Source organism: Anser anser, assembly GCF_964211835.1.
Source record: "Anser anser genome assembly, chromosome: 7".
NCBI lineage: Eukaryota > Metazoa > Chordata > Aves > Anseriformes > Anatidae > Anser > Anser anser.
In genome coordinates, this window is record NC_139727.1 from 4,037,356 (window position 1) to 4,063,982 (window position 26,627).

Here is a 26,627-nt window from a genome sequence, read left to right on the forward strand (position 1 = left end):
GGGAGCCTACTAGTGTTGTGAGAGTTTATTTAGCAAAAAAATGATTTCTGTAAAAAGACATGCAGAGACTACATTTATCATGTATCTGTTACCTCAGATATCTCCTCAAGAAGATCCCTTAAAGGAATTGTACAAGTATTTTTAGAACAGCCACTTTGGACAAGCAACATATTAAGTTAGATGAAGTATAGAAGAAAGATTTGAGGATTAAGAAGCTGTGGACTGCTCCCTTTTTCCTTACTGGTAGGAAGCACTGAAGGATCTGACATTTATACAGGTAAACATACTTTTTACAGTTGATGGACATTTTATTAATGCACATTTCTGTGTTTGAGATCTTAAACTCTATACTGGTAAGCATTATAGTTTCCCTTAAGGTCCAAGGGGTATCTCTTGAGACCCACTATGAGGTTTCATCAATTATCTTTTCTTTTTTTTCTTTTCTTTTTTTTTTTTTGATTGAGGACTACGGTGAATTAAGATGAGTAACATGCTAAGTGTTCTCAGACAGAGCACTTCAGTTTCTCTCAGCTCTAGGAATAGTTTCCTAATACTTCATTCTGTTTTCCTTAGCTCTTCTTTTTCCTATGAGTTTTTTTTTTCCTCTGTACAAATACAGGAAGGAAGATGCAGGTCCAGCCTGCGGTTGCTCAGCTGATGCTTACTCAACTTACAGAGAAAATTTACCATTAGGTTTTACACCAGCCTACTCTCACAATGAAACAATTAAATAGGTCTCCAAAATAAAACAGAATTATAGAAAAAGCTCAAAATAAAGCCTTCTGGTTTCAGAGTAGGTATATTGTGTAAACCTAACGTAACTCCTCACGTAACTGGGATGGGAGGTACTTTCTTATTTTTAATTTCAGAGTTGTACAGACTCCTCCAACTCCCCAGGCACCTGCCTCCTTCCCTCCAGGCTCTGGTGGAGAGAAAGGAGATTTTTTGGCCTGAGACAAGAGGCCGGTGCTGTTGGACTCTTTATTTTTGAATACAGCTCCTTCTACTTATTCCTGTACAAGCAGTATTCCCCTCATGTCTTATTTTTTTATTTTTAAACTGTTTTCTTTCTTAAAAGATGCATTTAAAACAAAAACAAAACAGAACACCAAGTGAAAATGGTGTTGGGCAGCTTAATGTTTCCTTCATCCCTGTTTAGGTGACCGTAGCTATTATTTCTACCTCGGGTGAAATATTTGTGGTATATGCTGGGGACAAGAGGTGTGTTTTAGCACAAGCTGTGCTCCCTCACTGCCTATAGTTATCTTAAAAAGGGGGAAAACAGAAAAAAGAAGGAGACTCCCCTTCACCGCGGGGATCCCTTCACGGGCGAATCGCCCCGGGCAGCCCCTCAGCGAGCCGTTTCCTCCCCCCCGTCATGCCCCGCGCGGCTGCCTGGCGGCGGAAGCCGGAAGCGCGGCGGCGGAAGCGGGGCTCAGCTGGCGGGGGGGTGTCGCAGGTGAAGCTGGGAAGCGCGGAGCCATCTTGGTGCCCGCGCCGGGCACCCACTCGCCGCCGCCGCCGTTACCGCGCCAGGACCGTGAACCGCCGCTGGGCCGGGCACGGGAGGGGGCATCCGCGCACGGGGCCCCGGCGACCATGGGCCCCTAGGAGCGCGGGCTCCAGCCGCGGCGACAGCGGCGGCGGCCGCCCCCGGCCCCCATCGCCTATCGCCGGGCTCTCTCCGCCCGCCGCCCGCGCCCCCATGAGGCTGGAGCCGCTGTCCGCCGGCCGCCGGTGACGGTGGCGGTGCCGAGCCGCCGGGAGGCCGCGCTGCCTCCGCCCCGGGGGCGTTTTTACGGCGCCGGGCAGCCGGGGGGAAGTTGGCCCCCGCCCCACAGGCGTCGCTCCCCCGGACCCGGGCCGCCGGGTGGGTTTTGGTGTACTGAGAGTGAGCAAAGCACGAGCTCAGGGACAGCGGCTCCGCGCCCCGCCCGGCCGGCTCGGGGGCGCCCGGCGCTGGAAGTGGCCGGGCTCCGCGTGTCACACGCGCTGGAAGCACCTCTGCACACCCGAGCCACACCTCCAGGCTCTGATACACGTTGCGGACATACACGTTGTTCTTTTTTTAAACAAAGCGAAACTTGTCTCCTGGGATTTTTTACAAGCGCCCGTTAGTTTGCGATGGTTTCCTGCTTCTCCCACTTCAAGACAACACTTGCTCCGTTTCTCCTGGTACCGTAGTATGGGGACCTGAACGGAATCGAGATTTTAAGCATTACACGAGTCCTCAAGTCCCTCCACCTGTTAAAGCGAGCAGTTCTGTTTCTTTTTTTTCCCCCCACGTTGCTTGTCGGATGTGATGGAACTCATGTTTGCCGAGTGGGAGGACGGGGAGAGGTTTTCCTTTGAAGACTCTGATCACTTTGAAGAGGACTCTCTTTGTTCCTTCATCTCTGAGGCAGAGAGCCTTTGCCAGAACTGGAGAGGATGGAGGAAGCAGTCAGCTGGACCCAATTCTCCCACTGTCAAAATGAAAGGTTAGATCACACGGTTCCCTCGGGCTGTTCTCTGGACGTGTGGGAGTTGTGGGGTGAGGGGGCGTTGCTGGGTTAGGAGATCTGCAGAAGTACTAACAGTGCAAAGAGAAGTCAAATGCAGGCTAGTTGTGAGGATAACTTTTGAACAAAGACTGAAACTGAGAATTTACTGGGGTTCTTAAGAAAAAGTAGTCTTTTGTGTGACTTTTCATCTGCCTGTTCTCTGTATTATTGTAGTTCTGCTTTTCTCAGTTGATTTTCTGGCTTGCTCTCGGAAATCCAGAAACAACCTTCTGTAAAAAAAACACAAACTTATTTGGAAATAATTATACATAGGTCGGTTCCCAGCTGCACTGATTGCATTACTCAAAGGTTTCACAAAGGTCTTTATAATTGCTGTAAAACTACTCATGTACAGGCATCTTTGTATAGAGCAATCTATTTTTCTCATTTTTTTCTTTAATTTTCTCTTTTCTATTAAAATAACAAACTTTCTTTTGTAGTAGTAAAGCAAGAGGGCCATATGTCTGTGACAAAAGAATGAGAAAACTGCAGTGTGTCTGCTTCAAAACGGTTGTTTTATTTCTTTTCCATTGATAAGTCTTTTCTTTTTAATAGCAGACAAAAATAGACAGCATTAGAAACTAAAAAAAAATCTTTATGGTATAGCTACTAAATCTTTGTTTGATTTTTTTTTAATTAAAATATAATTTGTCTTTTATCGTGATGCATCATAACCCTAGAATTCAGGCGGCGTTTACACTCAGAAGAGCCAGACATACAGTTAACAGAAGTTACACGAGCCCTTTCTGCTCTTCCTTTTATCTCCTTTCTTTTTTTCAGTCCAGCGTCAGTACTTTTCCTGTTACTGCTGACCTTCGTGACCATCAGCTGCCTTGTTAATATCTCCCTATCTGAAATGCAAAGCTTCATTCTTTTCTGAATGTTGGCCTTCCATGTACAGAGAGTGCAATTTATAATGAATTGTGCTGAAATCTGGCAGTGCTATGCTATGGACAAACATTCACTTGTCACTGGATTAGGACCAGAAAGTGCACTTTGCATTAACCATAGGCTTTCCAGAGTAGCTTAAGTTCTAAATTTTTAATAAAGATTAGAACTGTCCCTACTCCCAGATATGAAACTGTCTGCATCTGTCAACAAGTCAGTAGTAGAGTTCAGGGTGGGATGGAAACTTTAAAAAAAAAAAAAAAGAGAGAGAGAGAAAAGCTGAATACGCACCCAAGGTGGATAGCACTCTGTATGCTGCTCCTGCTGGTGGGATGCACTGGTTTTCATATGGAACATCCTGAAGGTGTAAAGAGGGTGAGCAGTGTCGGAATTGTATTTGTTTTCTTAAGGGTGTAAATCCTGAGATGCAGAAGTAAGGGATGGGCACAGTAAACTTCACGTTGCTTTAAGTCTTGTTGTGTATATTAACTTGTTTGAAAAGAGCTGAAGTTTTGACAACATGCTGCTGTGGAAAATCTGTAGTTCAACAGTGGTGTATGAAACTGGTTTGTATGAGATCAGCAGGTCAGAATGATACTTGGAAAGGTGGTGGTGCTTTTAGTTGTCTGCTCTCCAGTGCTTCAGTGTATGATTTTGTGTTTTTCTGGATCCTGGCCTAGTTCCTTTAGCTCCCTTGACTGAATTAAAAGCAAGCAGCAATTGCTCTCTCTACTGTCATCCAGTTGTTGCATTAAAATGAAAAATTGCTTCAATAGATTGCAGATAATTGCAATCTTTGGTCTCTTTCCTGACATGGGAAACTAAGCAGCTAACATCGTATTTGTGATAATTGTCATTATTTACACCATATGGAGATGTTGCTGTTCCAGGTTTTGCAGACCTGTGTAGGCAAAGGTTGCAGTTTTTGTATTTGGTTCATACCTTTTAGGTTTTATCTGTAGGGAGACTTAATTCGTTTGTGCTAAAGTTTTGCTTTAACAAGAGAGACATTCCGAAGGGATGCTGTTGCCTGCTGTTGAGGCATTTGCTGGCGGTCCCAGGCTCTGGTCAGGGTTATTTTGAGAGGTGTGTGAACATGGATTGCTACCTAAATAATTATTTATCCACTCTATGGGTTCACGTATGGTATTACTAACATGGAACACTTGCAGGTACTTTACTATACACAGCGTGTTGCCAGTGAGTCTGGTCTGACTTGGAATCTTTCATCATCTGGGATCTGCGTGGATTCCAGAAAGCCTGTACAAATCTAACTATTTTTAACACCTCTTTTTGAGATTTTTTTTTTTGCAGTCAGAAAAATAATTTATGTTAAGAACTTGCTGGATCCTGGGGTTGTCAGTTGTAGTGAGTCTTCTAAAATGTGATAATTCTAAGTACAGCTTGTGTGTTTTTTATTTCCACAGTTTACCATTTTGTAGTGGCCTGTGATGTAGCTGCCTATGCAAACATGAAATGACGTTAGACACAGAGAGCTTCGATTTTAAAATCTACAGGAAAATAAGAGGAACTATAATCTGTTAGCCTTTTCCTCCAGTTTGGAACTCAGCCTGTTTTTTGATTTGTAATCAGTCAGACAAGTTATGTAATAGAGATAATTTCTAGCTTTTTCAATTGTTTCGAGTTTGTCCTTGTGAGAGTCCAATTCTTCTTTAATTAGTTCAAAAAGAATCCCCTTGAGACTGAGGGAAGTGCTGCTGGCTGAGGATTCTTCTTCTTAAACAAACTAACAAACCACCATCCCCACCACTTGCAGCTTTTTTACTTTTTGCAACATTTTACTTTGTGCTTGGGTGTTTTCTGTATTATGGTTATGCTTACTGCAAATTTAACAATAAGTCTTGTTGCAAATAGAGACAGCGTTCACTGCTGAGCTATTTACTTATTTGTTAGTCACTCTGTCAATGTGCTAGAAAAAATAATGAAAGGTCTTATAATGAAAATAATGAAAAATGTCTAATTTTTTCTAATATGATCCTTGGAACTGAATTCTTTGTAAAATCAAGTATCTTGAGTAGTTGCATCAGAAAAACAGGACTGTAGCTGATTGTTTTTCTTCAACTTGATTTTTACTGGTTTATGATAAATTCCTCATATGTTACTTTCAATAGAGGAGTTGTCTTTTTAAATGTAGGATTGATAATATAAAGGATGAATGCATTGTGTCCACTTAATGTCCTTGGATTTTGAGACTCCTCACAATTTCCATGGATTCACCTGTACTGAAATTCCAGACAAAATTTCAGCAAAACATGTCAGTTCTGGGAAAACCAAGAGTCATTTAGAACTTACTAAATAATTTTGTACCTCTGTTTTAGAAATGGCTTCTTCTCACACTAGGCTTCCTTGATTACTTGTTTTCAGCCGTCTTTTTTCATTTTGAGTGAGATAATCCTAGTAATATATTTGACTATATACATCATTGATGAGAAGCTTGCAGTTGTGCTACCTGAAGAATGTAACAGGCAGACTGAATTAATTGCTGAAGTTTATGTGAACAGACGTTTTGAAGAACAATGTCTTTGCAGTGTTTTAAGAACTGCCTGCTTCCCCAAGTTGGTTTATGGCTCTAACTCACTTTCTTCTATATCAAGCTACATTTCACCAATTTATCACCTTTCTACCAATGATTTTGCCATTTCCCCAATTTTCTAGGTAGTCTTTTGTTCCCTGGAAACCATTCTGAGAGGCAGTATGATTGTCTGATTTCCCTTCTCACTTTTAAAAATAGCTGCATTTTTTTTATTGGCAATTGAAATCAGCCTGGTATACCTGGAAAGGTTTTGTCGTCAGTTATGATGACAATACATGAGTATTTTTTGCAACAGAGGTCTTAGAGTGCGTGTTGAAGTATGCTCCAAACCCACCACGCCTTTGTTTCTTCTTGAAAGTGTCTAAGCTTTTTCCCACCCAGTCTTTTACAGTTTCTGAAGCATCAGTGTTTACCAAACATTTAAGAAGTTGCTGTAAATACTGTAGGATTGCTAAATAATGTGTTCACAATACTTTCTGCTCAGTTTGCATTTATTCATTCACACTGCATTACATTGGAAGTGTAATAACGAGTTGCATTGAAACTGTAATCAATAGTGATTATAGTGCTAAAGCTTGATCTTTTTTTCTTTCCTTTAACTGCTGCCTACCATATGGCAAAAACCCCTTAAACTAAACTAAGAACTGATGCAGGCAGTAATCTCTTACAAAATATTCTTGTTATCCAGCCCCAGAAAATTTGTGTACTTCCAAACTGTTAGGAATGCCCACAATGTTAAGTACCGGGCACAGTGCCTCAAAAATACAAGCCATAGTGAGGGAAAGGTTGGCAGAGAATAGGCAGAGCCTGAGGTATGGATGTGATCAGTTTAGAGAGACAACCTGATCAAAGCTGGAACAGTGTCTACACTGGAAAAATGGCAGTGACTGATTTTCATTCATTTATAAGGACAAAGAATAAATAGCTTAGAGAGCAACACTTCTTTCTCAGCATTGCCAGTAACAACTTAATAAGTTAAAATTAACCCTTGCTCAAAGAGCAATTCAAAATCAAAAACAAACCAAAAGACTAAACCCAACAACAAAACAAGAAAAACCCATACTCCCTTTGAAATTTATACTGTGCTTTTCAGACTCTTGTTCTTTGTTGAGAAGAGTGTTGGTGTCATCCAAAGTATCCACTCAGAGCCTGAGGAATCTGGAAATGAACACTCCATGGTTTGCTGCAGTTTTGTTGCTGACTGTTACTGAGTATTATGGCTGCAATTGATTTTTTTCTACTTTATTTGTGCCTCTGGTATTGAGAGGGAGCTTATGTAATCAGCTTGTACTTCTGGGAGATGCAGATGTAATGCATCTTACGTGTGTGTGTTTTTTAATGTAATATAATGTGACAAATCTGTTTTAGCTCAAATATCTGTTATGATATGTCCAAGTTAGCTGATAACATTAAAAAAAACAATAACTGTTAAACGAGAGTATTGTATAGCTGCCCAATGAGTTTCTTCATAGGAATTAAAAATCTGAATGTTAGTGAGAAGATATTGCAAATGCTTATGAAATGAGCGGAGATTAGCTGTCCAAAGAGGAAAGGTAACATGGAAGTGAAGGCTTAGCTCCTAGTAGAAAATAGGTTTCTCTATATTTTCTCACTCTAGTAAGTGGATTTTTCCTGTTTTCGTACTCTATCCCATTACACATAGTGTTTGGTAGTGTTGACTAACTGTATAGCAGAAGCAAAAGTGCAAGTTGAGGGTTGTGCAGAGGTTGTGCAAGGTGCAAAAGTGATGTCAGTTCATGAGAGCTGAAGGTACTGAAGAAACTCTGGAGACTGCCATTTATCAAGACTGATTGGCATAATTAAATGCACCGCTTCAGAGCAGGGATGCAGATTTCAGAAGCTGTCTAGAAGTTTCTACTAAACAAAAATTTATTTCATAAAGCAGTGATACCTCTGTCTTTTGGGAGGATGACAAGCTGAATGACTCCCACACGTTTGCCACTTCTTTTGCATTTTCCTGAGCCTTTTTGAGATAACTGCAAGTGTGTACCCTTCTCTTCAGGGATGGAATTGGGGAAACCACGTAAAGAAGCTATCAGGAAAAGATGTACCTTTACTACTGCAATTTTAAATGGCCAAATTTAAATGGTGTCACTCTGTTGCTGTCTTCTGACCTCTTCCTTTAAACTAACTTCTCCTCATGAGAAGTCTTGCACGTTCTTTCCATATTTTAATGTCTCATCTTTGTACGGGGAGGCCTTCCTGATTCCCAGGGATTTTTCTTTTTGTTTGTTTTCTCTCTCCTTTCACCTTGTGTTGCTGAATGACCAGAGATCACAGGTCCTCTCTTTGAATTTCAGGTGGACTGAAGTTATAGCGGTTCTTCTCTGTGACATGCTCACCTCCAGGGAAGCAGTGACAAGGATTCAGCTTTGATTCTAGGCTCTGGATCAAGCTCTCTTCCTTTGTTTCTTATCCATGTCTTTATATCCACCATCCTTCCCACCATTTTATTTTTCTTTGACCTGTTCTTTATTGCTAAAGGATTTTTTTTTTTTACATGTAGTTAACTAACTCTTTCCTGAGGTAAAAAACAAAGTGAAGACAAAAGCACCTCAAGCTACACTTCATGTTTGAAGTATGTGGTTATCTGGACAAATTCATTTGACAATGAAATGCAAATGTCTTTCATTGATTATTTTTCTCAGGATAACACAGTTAAAACAGCATTTTCTTTTAATGCTTATACATGTGTTTCTTGCATAAGTCACTTCTTTGAATGCTGACAGCAAAAGTTGTTTTCTTCATTAAATTAATGTGTTTGAATATTTGTATGATCTGGTGCTGCAAGCAGGAAGAGCAAGTGGGAAACTAATTTTGTGTGCCTTACAGCCACTGCAGAGAGCCTTGTGCTTTGAGCCGTGCCCCCTCTGCATGTCTGGGGTCACCCATCAGAGAAGCCGTGGGGAATGAAACTGAAAATGTTGCTGCTGCTTCTGCAGTGTTGCTGATTATGTCAGGAGCAAAAGAGACCAGATTTTTCTTTTTCCCCTGATAATTCTTAAAAAGTACAGGAGAAGATGTAATTCCTGCCCTAGTGTAAACCTTGGGAGATTTAAAATTAGAGCTTGGCTACTCACAAGATGCATCTTCATTTGTAGGCAGATCACTCAATGTCAAAACCTGCATTTTCTGTGTCTGCTTTTGAAGAGTTAACATACTACAATGGGGGTGAATCTTTGCGACTCTTCACTTGACCATTGGAGATCTTTCTGCAAGTTGCTGAGTTCAGAAAGTGATGGGAGCTTTCAGAAGCCAGGCAGGCTTGTTCACTATGCAGAAGTGGCCTGGTAGCTTCGTAAATTGCATTCGGCTATCGTCAGCTTCATACACCTCTTACTCTGTAGTGGTGTTGCTTAATATAGTGGCATGATCTTTGTGTTTGAAGAGGCACCGGTTAAATGCAGTTTAATATGCAGGTTTACAAGTCTGGAATTGCAGTTCTGTTTGAAGAACAGCAGTAAAGTCATAACATAACCTGTGTATGGAAAAATAGCACCTTTTGTGCAGTATAAATTTCTTGTGTCTTTGGTGAGAAAAGAAGTGAGAAAAGAAGTGAACTTGTGTAGTAACTATGGTAAAGTTCATTTTTAAGCAAATATAAATTCAGTAATTACAGCTATGAAAGTTTGGTAGAAGATTAGGAATGGTTTAAGTACTTAAATGGATATTCATTTTCAGAGTAACTGAGAAAGCTGCTTTTTGTACAGCATACTTTATGAACCTTTGCTTGGTTTTGATGCCCAGTTTTTTAAAAGAGTTAAGTTACTCTACGAGCTCCCAAGTGTAACAAAGGTGCCCTTACATGTTTTAAACTTGCACAGAATTGAAGGGAAATGTGTACATATTACTGTAACTTGGTTTAGTGAGTGGGAGAGTGGTTTCTTGACCATAGCAAGTTATTGATAGTCAGTGGTTGCTGAGTGATACAACTTATTCCAGTATGTTGAGAAAAAGATAACACAGTTGAATGTTAAGAAATATGAACCAGAAATAAATAAATAAAAGTAAATGGCTGGTCATAAGGTGGTCTTTTAAACAAACAAATAAAAAAAAACTCTTCCTCCCTACAGTATACCTTTGAGGGAATAGAAATGGATGTCAGTGATTGACCAACATCTTGTACACCAGTTATAAAACTGGGAACAGAAACCATCTCCTTTTAATTGTCTGGTGTCCTAGTTATTATACAGTACTTTGTTCCAGGGGAAGAAAGGAATGTACAGCTTCAAAAGATGTTTTACATACTTTAACAAAGTTTTGGGGTAAATGTTTGTCTGATTAAAATATCTATAATTAGTTTTGATATTTTTTTTTTCATATCGTTAAGTAAAAAGTCAAAGAGTCAAAACAAATTTATTCTTTAGCTCTTAAAGTGTAGACATCTCTTTAAGATTTTTTTCTTTACCAACAGCTTTTTTTCTGTCACCTATCCAATTGTAAGACTGAAAAGCAGTTGTAAAGGTAATTTAAAATGGTGTTATGGCTAAATGTTAATTTTCAACTTTATTTTAACGCACTTTATTTGTATTAAGCTCTTTCCTCCCTCCTTCTCTTTTGCGACCCCCTTCTAAACACTTCAAAAGTAAAATTGAAAGCACATATATATCAAGTGTTTAAAACATTAGGATTTTTTTTTTAAGATTAAAGAACAATGATGCGTAATATACAAAATATTTAAAATGTTAGTTCTAATTTTAAAATACCATATCACACTTTTCTAAGTTTCCTTCTCTGATCCTGTAGTCTGGGGTCAGAAGGCATAGGGTTACCAACCAGAAGATTCTCATACTCCTTTGAATTTGTGTGTTTTTTGATGCGTCCTTTTTGGTTTCTTCATCTGTGGAATGGCAGTAACATTCTGGCAAGGCTATGGATTGTGCCACACTAGTTTTCCAACAGTTTTATCAGAAAACACTGAAACTAGAATCTTTGACCACATTTTTTGACGGTGCTTTAAAAGTTAAGGGCATGGCTTATGGAAAGTCTGTCGTTTTTAGTATGTTTAATGCATTTATATTTGCTTACATACAGCTGGAAACATAATGTCTTCTAAAAGAATGAAACAAAGGAACTCTCTCAGGCTATACTTGTTACATAAAGTCTTCTGGAATTGCATATTTTGAGAAAAATAATGCTGTGAAAAATATGTTTTTAATGAAATAGTATTGCTATTATGAATTATTAGTGTTTCTAGGTTGCTCCAACAAAACATAAAAAAGGAGAAAATGTAAGTATTGAACAGTATAAACTAGGTCAAACGTTTAAGATGCATTATATTCAGCGAGCAAATCTTTGTGCTGATTTTTCTGTATTTAAATAAAAGTCTGTTGTTAAATTGGCAGCACTGAAAAAAATTGGAAATTAAGACATTCTCTTTTCACAGAAGAGGGAAACCTGAAAAGGTTGCAGGAATAGTGTCTTTAAAGAAATTCATAACATCCTTATTTGGCTGCTGCAGGCAGTAGACCTGAGTGTTATTTCCTGATGCCTCGATGACTTTTATGCCTTTCTTTGGTCCACTAGGTTTAGTTTGTGGCTGTGAGACAAATAGTAGAGCTTTCAAGCTCCTTTTTTTGTATGAGATTGGCATGTACAAGAAAAGGAAAGGATAAGATAGAGGGAGGATGAAAAAATCTGTCTTCAGAAGAAATCCTGTTTGTCCATGGGAGAAATGTTGGATGCTGTCATGCAGGAGAAGGGAGAATAGATTCAACAAAATGAAAGAGGAGGTCAGAGACACCCTCCCAAAAAATAGGAGGAAAGTCAACATTTTTTACAAAAATATAAATTGTGTGCTAAAAGAAGTATTACACAGAATTTGTCTGCAAGCAATGAGAATATTTACAGGAGGGCATCCAGACATATTTAGACCTCACGAGTTAAGAAATTTACTGAGGTGGGCTGGTGAGCACCTGCGCCAGCAATTCTGGCTTCCTCTTCATTTAGAGAGGAGAAAAATGGAAGTAGGTGATGATCATTCTTTGCCACCCAGAAGTACTGGTAAACAGGATTAATGCACTGGCAAAGCTCTGAAAATGAAAACACTGATGTTTTAAAATCTAATTAGTATAGTTTTTTGTTCCCCGCCCCCCCTTTTTTTTTCCATATAAACTGGTGCAAAAAGTTAATTGCCGCTTTTTTGTTCATTAGGCTAAAGATTGTTAAAGATCCAGCTTTGAGCATGTCTCCCCAGCCAGAATTCAAGAATGGAAAAAGTGAGGTGGCCTTAAAGTGAATGTAGCCAAGTTACCATCTGGACTCTTTTTTTAGATAGATTCATTAAAACAATGCCTACGTGTAGCTGAACCGTTATTACTGGCATCTTGCCAATGTATGTGACAGATTCCTCTTTGAAATACAAAAAAATTTGCTGAAGCTGTGAACATTGAATGTTGTGTGACCTTATGGAATCTGTCCATGTCTTGTTTCTTGTGTTTGAAGGGCTTCAGCTTTTACAGGTCTTGATATATGTTCAAATTTGTCTGACTTCATGTATTAACAAAATGTTATTCTTGAGACTTAACCTTTATTTATTTATTTTTCCTTTTTAATATCCCTGTACTAGAATTCTTACTTGATAAATTTGCCTCTGGCCCATCCTCTGGAGAATGTACAAACACGAATCCTTGTTAATCCGTGTTAGAGGCTAACTGAAGAGCTTGATGATGGCTTGAATGCCTAAGTTTGGTGCTTTTAGGAAGTGCTGATGGCTGCTGTAAAAATTATTGTTAAGTATTTGACATTTAAGCTTCATTGTAATCCTGCTGCTAAGTAAAGATGTAATTAATAGCTCTAAAAATGAAATGAGTACTTGTTATGAGAATCTTATACCTTGGTGAAGTCTGTAGGGCATCATTTAATAATTCTCTTGAGCTGTTTACAGTTTCTTCTGCATATTACGTGTACTTACATTTGCTACCTCATATTTAGGTCAGTTGATGCTGAGATGGGAGAAAAAGGGAAAAGCAGCTGTAAATGCATTTTCTGGAGCTAGCTGGATGGGCCAGGTGTGAAAATATTTGCAACTTACACTTGCATATAACTTTCGTGCATGGTTTGAAGGGAAGGTGATCTGACACAGATAAGTTAGTTGTATTTGACCCTGAATGCCTTTGGAAGTTTTCATTGACTAATGGATTGCTTTTAAAGCAGTCGTGTGCGGGGTCAGCTAAGCTGCTTAACCTTCTCAAGGACAGGGAGTTAGTGTTCCCTTACTGGTTATGAGCAGCAAATGCTTCAAGACTTCTGCAAATATTTTCAGAAGATGGTTGACTTTGCTTCAGTCTTGTGATGTTGGAAATATCCTGGAAGGTATTGCCCATCTGACTAAGCAAATTCATGCAGTGGATTGTATTTAATCAGTGCCTCACAGCTTTTTTGTGTTGCATTTGCCATTATTTTTGTGCACTGAAAATGATAGATGTACTTGTAATTAGTTTCTCCTCTGTGAACCTTGTGTAGCTGCTGGCCTGTTCCTGTATTCCTCGAGACTCAGCTTTGTGTCGAGGTGGCTTCTCCACCCTTTTGTTCCCTCTCTAGGGGAGGGGAGGGAGGGAAGTGGAAGAGAAGTCATTTCTTGTTAGAGATGGAACTTTTTCCAACTGCAGGATACCAAAGAATGATCAGACAGATGTCTTACTTCTAGTGAGAGGAAATGTAATTGCTGAGGGATGGAGAGCTTGAGGAAGGCTGGGGACTGCTGTCTTTGGGAGCTTGTGTCCTGCAGCAGCACTTCGTGCCAGTCGCAGGCTGCTGTGCTGCACCTCTCAACTGCACTGGGAGACCCTAGAGTTGAGGGATAGCATTGAGTGGGCTTTGTAACCTCCCATAAAGCTGTAGACCCAAGGTTAGATTTGGGGGAGGTTTTAACAAAACCAAAGGAAGTAAAAATAGGAGTCAGGTAAGAGTTTTTCTGAAATATTTTTAGGTATCAAACTTCTTTTGACTCCTATCTGTGGAAACAGTTTTTTAAACCTGTAATGGTTTTGCACTGGTGATACTAAAAGGTGGTATCTTCTTTTAGGTTCTGACAGATGTTTAATTTTTTTTCACCCTAGAGATGAGAATGCCTCATCCTTGATCTGTTCTTTTCAGCCAATAACTTTGCCATAAGCCTAATAAAATTGGCCTGATCTCATTCTGATAAAGCTCAGTAATGCAGCGCTTCAGTGTTTGCCAGTGCATTTGTTTGGAGGCCAAGTGATACCGCTCTGGGATTTAGGCATAGGAAAAAGCTGGTTAGAGATTAATTTTGCATGTAATACTTAAGGATGGATACTAATGGTAGAGAGCAACACATTAAATACTGTGTGTTGCATGGTGTTTTGTGTGACATCCTTGCAGCATTAGAAAACATATCAATACTTCTTGATACAGATGCTCAGCTGGGATGCAGTCTGGGTTTTTGATTTGTGTTTGTCTTCCACTGTCTGTGTTCAGAATAGTATATGGTCCCTGGTGGTCTTTGTAACTTGCTTGTTTGTTGTCGGCCACAGTGGTTAATTTTGAAATCTGAGATTATAAAATACTTTGTGTGGGGCAGAAGTGGAAATAAGTGGTGGCACTGAGCCTTCCTTTCAGGAAACAGAGGCTGTTTGATCTCTGTGCTCTGAATGCACAATGCAGGTTATGCAGTGTGCTTCTGCATGGAGTGCGAGGGGTAACAGCGCCGGGAAAATGACTTAGCCTGCAGCTGATCTGCTTCATCAGCTGTGGAGTTATTCTGAATGCAAGCTGCCCAATTTGTTGTGAAACCTTGGCCAGCACTGGCATGAATACAGTGTTTTGTGGCACTGTCTGTCTTTCTTTACAAAAATCTGCTGTTCATTTTAGGTTTTCTAACAGCTGTCAGTTGCTTGCCCAGGCTGCTCTTTTTTTGAAATGAGTTCTATTTTTTTTTTTTTCAGGGAGGGAAACAGAAGGGTGAAGGGTGATTGGATTAAGAACTTTCTTGTCTGCATTTCCAGAGGAGGTTGTCAAGTTGTGAATGCTGCATTGCCTGCCTAATGCTGGTATTACAGTTTTTGGACCTCAGTCATGTTAGAGTGGGTGAGAGTTGAGAGAAGAGCTTGCTGATATTTTGTTCTTGAGATTCAGAGCTTATGGAGAGACAAACAGATCTCATCTCGCATAAGGCATCAGCATAACATCAGATACTCCAATTTCATCAGTGCAGCTCTGTGCACAAGATTTTCACAGTCATTGCACAGGTGAAGCAATAGAGTTAAATGGAAAATACAGCTTTCTGTTTTGATCTGGTTTTGACTTGCGTTTGGAGAGATCCTGACATGCTGAGAGCAGATGCTTTCTCTAGGTACCTTGTATGTTTTTGCAACAATATTTTATGTGAACTGTGAGGCAGAACTTAAGTGACTAGAATCTTAGGAGTTCGAGTTTAGTGATGGAGGAAAGTTCAGGTTTTTCTGTCCTGGAGTTTAGAAATCATGAATTTTGGTTTCACCTTTATCTCCCCCCCTTTCTCTATCAAACATCTTTTTGGTTATTAAATATAATGTGTAGCTTTACACCTTTGCCTTGTCCAGTGGTTCTGATGATTGAATCAAGTATTCTTTCTAGAGATCTGGTTTCCAATATATGAAGAGTATGTTAACTATGATGCTTTAAGGACATGAGGACAAGTTAGTAAGGAAGGAAAGTAAATCTCTTCTTCAGCCAGCTGACCTTTGGAGTGTAGAAAAAGTTTTCATATCTGTGGCTCTTCTTCAGCCTAGAAAGTGCAAGAGGACCTTTGAGGGTTATCTACTCAGCAATTAGTTACTTGGACATACTGAAACTCTTTAGTCATGGTCACCAGTGGTGAAAAAAGGAGTAACAGAACAGAAGTGATTATTTTTCTTATTAACATGTCATAGTGCCCTGAAGAGAGGATTCCTTCAGATATTTTGTCTCTGAAAGTATTCTTCCTGACATAGGAAACTACAGATGAAGTTGGGAGGGGTAGAAGTGAACAGCTGCTCCAAAACAGTGTATTGAGGAGCTTGCCTCCATCTTCATGCACATTGTAGCAGCTTCTTGTGAGGAGCTGCTTCTTGCATCATTTTCTAAAAAGTCCTGTAGCAGAAAGCATCAGCCTTTTTCTTCTGGTTTAGGTCTGTTCAGCAGTCCTAAGACTGCCCCAGATCTTCCCTGGACACGGAAAGCCCACCTGATTAACACGTGGCTCAGAGGCTGGTGCCAACACAGAAATTTTGTTTTTTTTGACCATGGGGCGCTTTACTCGGCACCCGGCCTGATGGCTGCAGACGGGTCCCTATCTCTAAGGGGAAAACGGATCCTAGCCCAGGAGCTGGCAGGGCTCATTGAGAGGGCTTTAAACTAGGTAAGAAGGGGGACGGGGTTGAAATAAGGCCTGTTGGAGCTGTGCCAGGGGGCACAATGGCAAGGCCGGGAGAGGAGGCAATTGCCCAGCTGAAGTGCATCTACACTAATGCACGCAGCATGGGTAACAAACTAGAGGAACTGGAAGCCATCGTGCAGCAGGCAGGCTATGACTTGGTTGCCATCACGGAAACGGGGTGGGACCACTCTCATGACTGGAGTGCTGCAATGCCTGGCTATCGGCTCTTCGGAAGGGACAGGCAGCACAGAAGGGGTGGTGGTTTGGCTCTCTATATTAGAGAGTGTTTTGATGTTGTGGAACTTGAGGCTGGGACTGATAAGGTTGAGTCACTGTGGGTTAGGATCAGTGGGAAGGCCAACAAGGCAAGCATCCTGGTGGGGGTCTGTTATAGACCGCCGAACCAGGATGAGGAGATGGATGGGGAGTTCTACAGGCAGCTGGCAGAAGTTGCAAAATCGTCAGCGCTTGTTCTCGTGGGGGACTTCAACTTCCCAGACATATCCTGGAAGCACAACACAGCCCAGAGAAAGCAGTCTAGGAGGTTTCTGGAGAGCGTGGAAGATAGCTTCCTGACGCAGCTGGTTAGAGAGCCTACCAGGGGAGGTGCCCCGCTAGACCTTCTGTTCACAAACAGTGACGGACTGGTGGGCGATGTGGTGGTCAGGAGCTGTCTTGGGCAGAGTGACCACGAAATGGTAGAATTCTCTATTCTTGGTGAAGCCAGGAAGGGGACCAGTAAAACCGCTGTCTTGGACTTCCGGAGGGCTGACTTTGAGCTGTTCAGGACACTGGTTGGCAGAGTCCCTTGGGAGGTGGTTCTGAAGGGCAAAGGAGTCCAGGAAGGCTGGGCACTCTTCAAGAAGGAAATCTTAATGGCTCAGGAGCAGTCTGTTCCCACGTGCCCAAAGACAAGCCGGTGTGGAAGAAGACCGGCCTGGCTGAACAGAGAGTTGTGGTTCGAGCTCAGGAGAAAAAAGAGGGTTTATAATCTTTGGAAAAGAGGGCGGGCCACTCACGAGGACTATAAGGCTGTTGAGAGGCTGTGCAGGGACAAAATTAGAAGGGCCAAAGCTCATCTGGAGCTAAATCTGGCTACTGCTGTTAAAGATAACAAAAAATGTTTTTACAAATACATCAACACAAAAAGGAGGACTAAGGAGAATCTCCATCCTTTCCTGGATGCAGGGGGAAACTTAGTTACAAGGGATGAGGAAAAAGCTGAGGTGCTTAATGCCGCCTTTGCCTCAGTCATTAGTGGCAAGACCAGTTGTTCTCTGGATACCCAGTACCCTGAGGTGGTGGAAGGGGATGGGGAGCAGGATGTGGCCCTCACTATCCACGAGGAGATGGTTGGCGATCTGCTACAGCACTTGGATGTATGCAAGTCGATGGGGCCGGATGGGATCCACCCGAGGGTACTGAGAGAACTGGCAGAGGAGCTGGCCAAGCCGCTTTCCACCATTTATCGGCAGTCCTGGCTATCAGGGGAGATCCCAGTCGACTGGCGGCTAGCAAATGTGACGCCCATCTACAAGAAGGGTCGGAGGGTAGACCCGGGGAACTATAGGCTTGTTAGTTTGACGTCAGTGCCAGGGAAGCTCACGGAGCAGATTATCTTGAGTGTCATCATGCGGCACTTACAGGGTAACCAGGTGATCAGGCCCAGTCAGCATGGGTTTATGAACGGCAGGTCCTGCTTGATGAACCTGATCTCCTTCTACGACAAAGTGACACGCTTAGTGGATGTCGGAAAGGCTGTGGATGTGGTCTACCTTGACTTCAGTAAGGCTTTTGACACCGTTTTCCACAACATTCTCCTCAAAAAACTGGCACCTCGTGGCTTGGACTGGCGTACGCTTTGTTGGGTTAAAAACTGGCTGGATGGCCGGGCCCAAAGAGTTGTGGTGAATGGAGTCAAATCCAGTTGGAGGCCGGTCACTAGTGGAGTCCCCAAGGGCTCAGTACTGGGGCCAGTCCTCTTCAATATCTTTATCGATGATCTGGATGAGGGGATTGAGTGCACCCTCAGTAAGTTTGCAGACGACACCAAGTTAGGTGCGTGTGTCAATCTGCTCGAGGGTAGGAAGGCTCTGCAGGAGGATCTGGATAGGCTGGACCAATGGGCTGAGGTCAACTGTATGAAGTTCAACAAGGCCAAGTGCCGGGTCCTGCACCTGGGGCATAACAATCCCATGCAGCGCTACAGGCTGGGAGATGAGTGGTTGGAAAGCTGCCTGGCAGAGAAGGACCTGGGAGTACTGGTTGACAGTCGGCTGAATATGAGCCAGCAGTGTGCCCAGGTGGCCAAGAGGGCCAACAACATCTTGGCTTGTATAAGAAGCAGCATGGCCAGCAGGTCTAGGGAGGTGATTGTCCCCCTGCACTCGGCTCTGGTGTGGCCGCACCTCGAGTACTGTGTTCAGTTTTGGGCCCCTCGCTACAAGAAGGACATGGAGGTGCTTGAGAGAGTCCAGAGAAGGGCAACGAAGCTGGTGAGGGGTTTGGAGAACAAGTCTTACGAGGAGCGGCTGAGGGAGCTGGGGTTGTTTAGCCTGGAGAAGAGGAGGCTCAGGGGTGACCTTATTGTTCTCTATAGGTACCTTAAAGGAGGCTGTAGTGAGGTGGGAGTTGGTCTATTCTCCCACGTGCCTGGTGATAGGGCGAGGGGGAATAGGCTAAAGTTGCGCCAGGGGAGGTTTAGGTTGGATGTTAGGAAGAACTTTTTTACTGAAAGGGTTGTTAGGCATTGGAATGGGCTGCCCAGGGAGGTGGTTGAGTCGCCATCCCTGGAGATCTTTAAAAGACATTTAGATGTAGAGCTTAGTGATATGGTTTAGTGGAGGGCTTGTTAGTGTTAGGTCAGAGGTTGGACTGGGTAATCTTGGAGGTCTCTTCCAACCTAGACGATTCTGTGATTCTGTGATACATGCCAGTACTGCATGAATTGGATTAAATTGTAATTTCTTCTTATTGATTAAGTTGTGATAAAAGTAACAGTCACTGCTCTGGTTGTTGTTGCAGTACGATTATAGTAGACACTATATTTTGTGGGATGAAATAATGTTTCTGAATCATTTTGTGGAAGTTTCAAACAAACTTGTGCTTGGGATATCTGACAACAAGATTTGAGTAGCTGATCTGGTAGAGGGTGTTAAACCTGCTGTCCGTGTCTCTCCAGTTCTCCTCTCATCTGTGTGACACAGAGGTAAGGGTTCTGATTCTCAAGGGAGAAGGCTAATTTGAAAAGAGTGCGGGAAGAAAAAGCCATTTTTACACTAATCTCTAGAAATTCAACAGAAATTTGAGGATGGTTAAACACTGGACCAGGCTTTCTAATGAGGTGGCTGATGCCCTGTGCCTGTCAATGTTCCAAAGGCATGTAGATAATGCCCTCAATAAAATGCTTTAACTTCTGGTTAGCCTTGAAGTGGTCAGGCAGTTGGACTCGATGATCTTTTTATGTCCCTTCCAACTGAACTATTTTGTTCTGTTCAATTCTAAGTAGTTGCTGCATTCATCTGTGGTTGCTTGTTCTTTTCAGCATTGTTTTAGCATTAAAAGCAGGGGTACTGCTAGCTAGAGCATCTCAGAAGAATGCTTCTCTGAAGGTAAGTCACAACCATTTTATATAGCAGTGGATGGTGGCTGATGGTTGTGTAGAATAGGGAGAAATGAAGAATTCTATAGAGGAAGCTGAGACATGGCTTTGGGATTTTTGGTATACTCTTAACTGATTTAGAAATGAAGTAGGTTCAGACTCTTGGGCCTTACACAACCATCATGCATCTTCTAAGGTTTAGTTCTCTTATCAGGTGTTGGATAGGATTATAAAGACTCACCAGCTTTTTTTGTGCTTTGTGAAATCTTGTGGAAGTATTATGAGAAGCTGGCCTAATACTTCAACACTTTATGATTTCAAAGATGTAACTTTAAAAACAATAACCTCAAGATAAAATACTTTTTAACTCACCCTAATATTGAAACAGCCACCAGTAGGAGTTAAATATGAGTAGGAGTTGAATATGTAGGATTCCAAATATGAGTAGGAATTGAGCATGTAGAATCCCTACTCCGTTAGGTGCTTGGCTTCTTTAACAAAAATTGTTCTGGGTTGCAGTCTCTATGCTTGATATTAGGGCAGTGGTGATGTTACTTCTCTAACAGCAAAGTTAAGTCAGCTGTTTTATTTATTTTTTTAGCTCTATATGCATGCAGAGTGAGTATAAAAAATGACTGTGAAATAAGTTTCTCAGATTTTTTTTTAAACGATTCAGATGACCAGAAGGAGACCTGCAGGACTTAACAGGTTTAAACTTACTGACACTTGAAAACAAAACAAAATGCTTATCCACCACAAATCCAGAGTGTAATCGAGTATTGTATTTTGCAAACCTATTAGGACTTAACGTGCAAAACAAACAAACAAAAGTATTGATTTTTGGTGTTTGGGTGTATTTTAAGACCTGCATTAAAGAAAAAATACTTTCTTGCTTCCTAATCATGGAGACAGAAGTCATGGTGTCAGGATATGTCTATACATTTAGCCAAATTATATACTTACTTGATTTTGAAATGAGGTGTGAATACAGGAACAAAAAGGTAGTTTGAGCAACCAAGTATTTTTTATATTTGTAGCATATTTGCTACCTATATGAGCTGTTTGTGACAGTGTTAAGCAATTTTCAGAAACCAAATTGAGCTGAGATTTGACTTTGTGCTATGGCTTTTGTTGCAGATAACAGAGACTTTAAGGATGAATTGGACACTCTCTTGTGATAAAATTAGGCTCTGCATTGGATAAAATAATAAATAGCTATTCTTAAAATTTTATTGTGGTTGCAATGGAATTAGTATAGTAATAGGTGCTGCAGTTTGTCAGTTAAATGTGAGGTTTCCAGTTGTTGACCATAATCTGCCCATCTGGGATTTATTTGTATTTTTAAAAGCTATGAATCTCTTGATGGTTATGTAGTATACCCTAATGAAAAAATTCTGTTACTCGTTCCACTTCTCGAATATTTTGTACATTAAAATGTCATTCTGTGGCTTCAGTCTCATGTAGGCTCACCCAAATTCTCCTTTTTGCTTTCAACATGGTGTTATATATCTCTGCATTTGCTACCCTACCACATTATTCTCAGTGTAATTTCACTGCTGAAAAATGGTTATGAAAACCAGACAGAGCTGTATAACTCTAGTTGGGGGAAATAAGAGGTATAAGAAAGTCTTGTGAACACTGATCCCATTAAGGTTTTAAAACTTTAGCTGCACTTGCTAGCCTGTTCTGAGTATGTGGACATTTTAACAGGAACAAAAACATTTTCAAAGGAAACAAAACAAAAGGAGCACTAAAATGAGACTGTTCCTTTCAGTCATCTTTTCTGAGCAAGCTTGATTAACAATCAGCAGCAGCGTTTGTAGCATACTTTCTCACTTAATACCTTTTTTTTCATCTAACCTTATTGTTCTGTCTCAGCATCTGAACAACTTGCATAGATGAATTCCATTGAAGAGTTTCTTCCAGAGTGGGCTGCTCTCTGTTACTGCAGCCGCATTGTTAATGCTGAGGTGTTTTGCAGAAGAATTGGTTTGAAGTAGTATCTGAGAAACAAATTGCTGAAACCTTATTTTGACTTGATAGAGAAGCTGTCCTAGTGTAAAGGAGGTGCTTATTTTCTGAAGATTGACGCTGTTTGACTGGTTTAGGAGCCAGGAACATGCATCTTCACATTTGTTTCTTAATCTGTAAAATAAAAGAACCCCCTACTTTTTAGCAACACTGTGGTTTGCTTGGCTTTGACAAGGAACAACATTGCCTTTTCCCCTTGGCATAAAATGGCATGGAATTGTTAATCTGAAACAGAGGAATGCCAGTTGAAGGCAGCGGGGACTCTGTATTTGAGTATTACGCTGAATCTTCAGCTCTCAGGTTGCGTCATGCCATAGGTAGTCAAGCGAGACCTGGATTAGGGTGGGGAGGTGTGTGTGTGGGAGCTTCTTGTGTCCATTCAATTGTCCAGGTCTGACATTGCAGGGTCTCGGTTCAGTCTTGGGGTCTGAATTGCCCCATCTGTGGGTTGACTATATAGCACAGCTTCATCACCCCTTGGCTTGCCAGTTTGTGTTTCTTCTCTGGTATTTGGGGCAAGAAGTTACACTCTTTGTGCTTGTTCAGTCTTGGGCATGTCTGCTGAGCTGCCATGAGAACACCAATTTGCTCCAATTGTGCTGGAGCAATCTGTGATGTGTGTGTGTGCGTGTCCACTATGAACTGCCCGGAGACCAGCTGTCTGGTTCCAAAAGGTCATTATAATGCAGAGTGTGGTGATTTTTTGAGGGAAATGACTTCCTAATTGTAAGAATCACCATACAAGCCTGAAAGAGGGCATCTTGAGTGAGATTTTTCTTTTTTATCTAATGTGCTTTATTAGATAGTCTATTCTAAGCACAGGTCTAGCTAATATTTCTTTTACTACGTATTATAGCTTTATAGCTGCTCCAGCAGTTTGCCTGTGAGCCTTTACAATGGAATTTTCTCAAGCGGTTCAATTTAGTTTAAACGTTTTTATCTTAAATCCTCTCTCCCCCAGCTTTGGCACATTTTGGCATAGGTTTTTAAAGGTGAATAATGCTATTGTTTGTTCTCTCTCTGTCTTCTGTATGTTTAAAACTGTTAGTTATTTTGTTTGCATCGTGTTGTAAGTATTTAGTTTCTTTTCTGGAGCTTGGTGGTTGTGGTTGAGTATTTCATATTTCACAAAGTCTTGCTGGCAAAGAGTAGAGTGGCTGCAATACCTCTTCAACTCTGATGGAGAAGAACTCTTCCTTTATGTCTTTGAAAACATAGCTGCTACATTTGTGACTGCGTCATGAAGCTCCCATTTAACTGTGCTTAGGTAATTTACTCCAAAGATCATTATCCCAAGACTATTCCAGGATGCTCTTAATATTCCACTATTTGTATGTATGCTGTACTACTGTATTATGGATGTGCTGCATTTTTTGATAGTATGACCTGAAGTTTGGGAAATTGTACAGGACAGGTATTGGCTTCCTGTCTCACAAGTCTGTGCTTGAAAGCCACAAACCAGCAAGCTGACAGAAATGTACCCTTACTGCTTCCGTGGGCTGCAAGTACATTAGTTCAAGACTTATGAAGATCTTCCCTTTCCGATGACTTTACAGGGCTGGGATCTGCCTGGGCACAATGCTGATGTGGCAGAAAACTGAGTGGTGGTGGTGTGTTTGTGACTCATTGAGATTGTTCTGCTCATAACTGAATGCCTTTTCTTTGGAAAGAGAACTAAAGTAACGGGGCCTTGTGGAAGGAGCTTTGGATGAGAAATGCTTTTGAAGGAAGAGAATATATCCTATTTTCAGGCATTTGCAGTGTACCGTGTGTTTTATCCTCAGTTCAGAGGTGAATTTTGATTATTTTTAAAAAAACATATATCCTGGTTTTTGTAGGATATTGATTATGCAGCAAAATGGAAGAATAATAAGGAAAGAAGTATAAGTAATGGCCTAAATGCCTTGGGTCTAATCTTTATTCAAAATGAAGAGTAAATTTTTAATTTCAATGGTCATGTTTCATTCTGCAGTGTTCACCTTGGGAAACTGTGCAAAGCATTCAGCTTAGAGTATTACAGAGTTCAAGACAGGCAGAGTTTTCTGATATTTGTTGCAACGTTGGAGACAGAAAGGAATATATTGATTTCACATGTACTTCTTAAAGATATCAACACTGAGAATAAATTTTTAGAAAGGAAAAAAGGGAGATTAAAGTAAAACCAACAGCAGAATTTTGGAAAGAAATGTACAGAAAACAGTAAGAAAACAAACATTTTTGAAGAGGTTTGATTTACGTATGTTATAGTTAAATGCAAGGCTTGTTCTGCTGCCTGTATTTGAGAGTTCTCAGCACTTTTTTTGGTTTCAAGGGGTATAAGAGAGAATATGTAACTGCCTTAAGTCAAGGGGCACTTTACTGATATGTATATCTGCTTGATTTATTTTAGTTAAATGCCTAAGTGGCATTCCACAGTGGCAGATTTATCTTTCTACATAGCAAATCCTGTAAAAAGGAATGTAATGTTTACCATTTTTTTAAATGAGGTTCGTAAAACAAGTTTTGTGACAGCCCTGCACACACCTCCTTCACTGGTCAATATTGCACTCTGCTTTTTTCCTGATAGTTTTTCTGTTCTTCTCATTTTCACTTTTGATAACAGAAGTTCCTCACTCCATTTTCCCCATCTCCTTGTTCTATCTATAGTTGGATTACTTTGTTCCACTGTGTTACATTTTGGACTGAGGCCAATGGTGGAGGTGAGAGGAAATGTGAGATGTGGGCTAGGGATAGCTATAAAATCAAAGCTGTAGACTGATCTGTCAAAAGATAATGCAGCCTAAGATGTCTTACAATGTAGTTTACTTGTTCTGCTAAGAAATGCCACCCCGTTTTCTTTAAGGTATATGTAAAAAGACAATGAGTCTTGTCTTTGCACTGTCTTATGTCATACTGTGAGATTTGTTCACTTGTGTTTGTATTTATTCACTTGTATGTATAGTTTATTTTTAGGGTCATGTGTCAACTGGAAGTAACCCAATGGAAATAATGTAATTAGATAACATTCAGTGCTTGGCCAAGTTGGATTTGTTTCAGTTCCATTTGATAACTCCTTTGTATTCTCTTTGGCCCTATTTTGCTGATTATTCAAGCAGTTTATTCTCTCTCTCTTTGTCATGCAAACTCTACTATTGTACTGAAGAAAACGTAGCTTAGTTGGAACATGATCTGTTTTTATGAAGAAGTGTTGGCTGCAATTCCTACAGCCAACCCTATACTAGGAAAAGTTAAGCAATGTAGCACACCTATGTCAGTAAGTCCTGCTGGCACAGAATTTGCTTCCACTGGTGAAAATGCATGTGTGTGTGAATAGCTTGCATTAGCTGTTTTGGGGCTCGGTTTGGTTTGGTTTGGTTTGTTGTGTGTTTTGTTGTTGGTTTTGTTTTGTTGTTGCTGTTATTTACCCTGCAGGAATAATTATAGCTATTATAAAACTGTGATAAAAATCAACCCTGTAATTCACATGAAACAGTAGCAAAAAGGGTGGGATGGTTCTCATGTAAGCTGTGTGTTTCACGTGACAATAGATGGGTGGGACGTAATTTATTCAGAAATGGTTTAGATGTGTTTGGTTCTGCCTCTCAGATAGGATGTACAGATTAGATGATTTCTCAAGTTCTCTTCTAGACCTGGGCTTTGGGTTTTGCTAGTCGTTTAATGTGTAGGTCAGAATTGATGAGGGTTGCCTATGTTTCCAAGACTTGAAGAGTTTCCTTTGTTCTGCTTGGGCGATCATGTTTGCTTCCCAAGAGGAAGCAGAGACTCTTGCTATTGTGCTTCACAGTTTAAAATAGTCTTCTCCCTCAGATCTATTGTTCAAGTTTGTAAACGTTCTGTTGCATCTTTGATTTCATTGCTGTATAATTTTTACATTCTTTGCAATCTTCTTTGATGTCTTTATCATTGTATTCTGAGTGCATGCTTTCTCCTTTTCTTTGCTAGCAGACTTTAATTTTTTGTTCTTGCCCAAAATGTATTTATGTAGTACTTGAGAGTACCTTTTGTCTGTCTTATTGATAATAACCTTTGATACAAGCAGGTGTGAATTCACCAATAGTAGATTTGTGTATCTAGAGATAAACTTTTGGAAAACATTTTGTTTAGGACTCAAAAGAAAGTCAGAGTCTAATTTAAGCACTTAGCTGGGGCTGTCCAGCTGACTTCACAGGAGGCCTAATCATGTGCTAGATAAGTGTCTCTCTCACCTTAGGGACTCCCCCCTTGAAACTAAGGGCAGTTTAACTTTGTAATTTTAGTATTCACCTTATGTGCCAGCTTAGCTACTGTGAATTCGGCCATCCTTAAAGTATCATTGAAAATTTATTTTCTACTTTTCAGTTATCTCCTACCCTTTGTTTTCCATGGCTCTTTTCCTTATAGAAAATTAACCATTTTAGGCAGATTCATGGCCTTACATATAAGACTATTGCTTTTTAGATTATTTTTCCCCAACAGGTGTTACTGCTTTCACCTGTTTCTGAAGAGGTCTAAATTGTGTGCTCTGAATGTCTGAAAGCACAATGAAGCAATAGTTATGATTGTTAATTGACTGCTGTCTTCTGCAGATTACTACTAACACAGTACAGCTGAAAAAGCTGAGGTCAATGCAAAGTCAACCAGTTACCTTAG

The 26,627-nt window shown here is 40.7% G+C and overlaps 1 protein-coding gene across 7 annotated transcripts in view; it reads left to right on the top strand.

The window, feature by feature from the left end:
* The window catches only part of ZSWIM8 (zinc finger SWIM-type containing 8), a 108,381-nt gene continuing 81,754 nt past the window's right edge, over positions 1-26,627 (top strand). For 3 of the 7 annotated variants that reach the window (XM_083845173.1, XM_083845169.1, XM_083845172.1), the window contains exon 1: positions 3-2,480. In XM_083845173.1, the coding sequence (XP_083701299.1) occupies positions 2,303-2,480 (178 nt within the window). In that variant the 5' untranslated portion in view covers positions 3-2,302. Of the gene's footprint in view, positions 2,481-26,627 lie in introns of all 7 variants that reach the window. The other 4 variants (XM_083845171.1, XM_083845170.1, XM_083845174.1 and 1 more) reach the window with 3 other exon arrangements.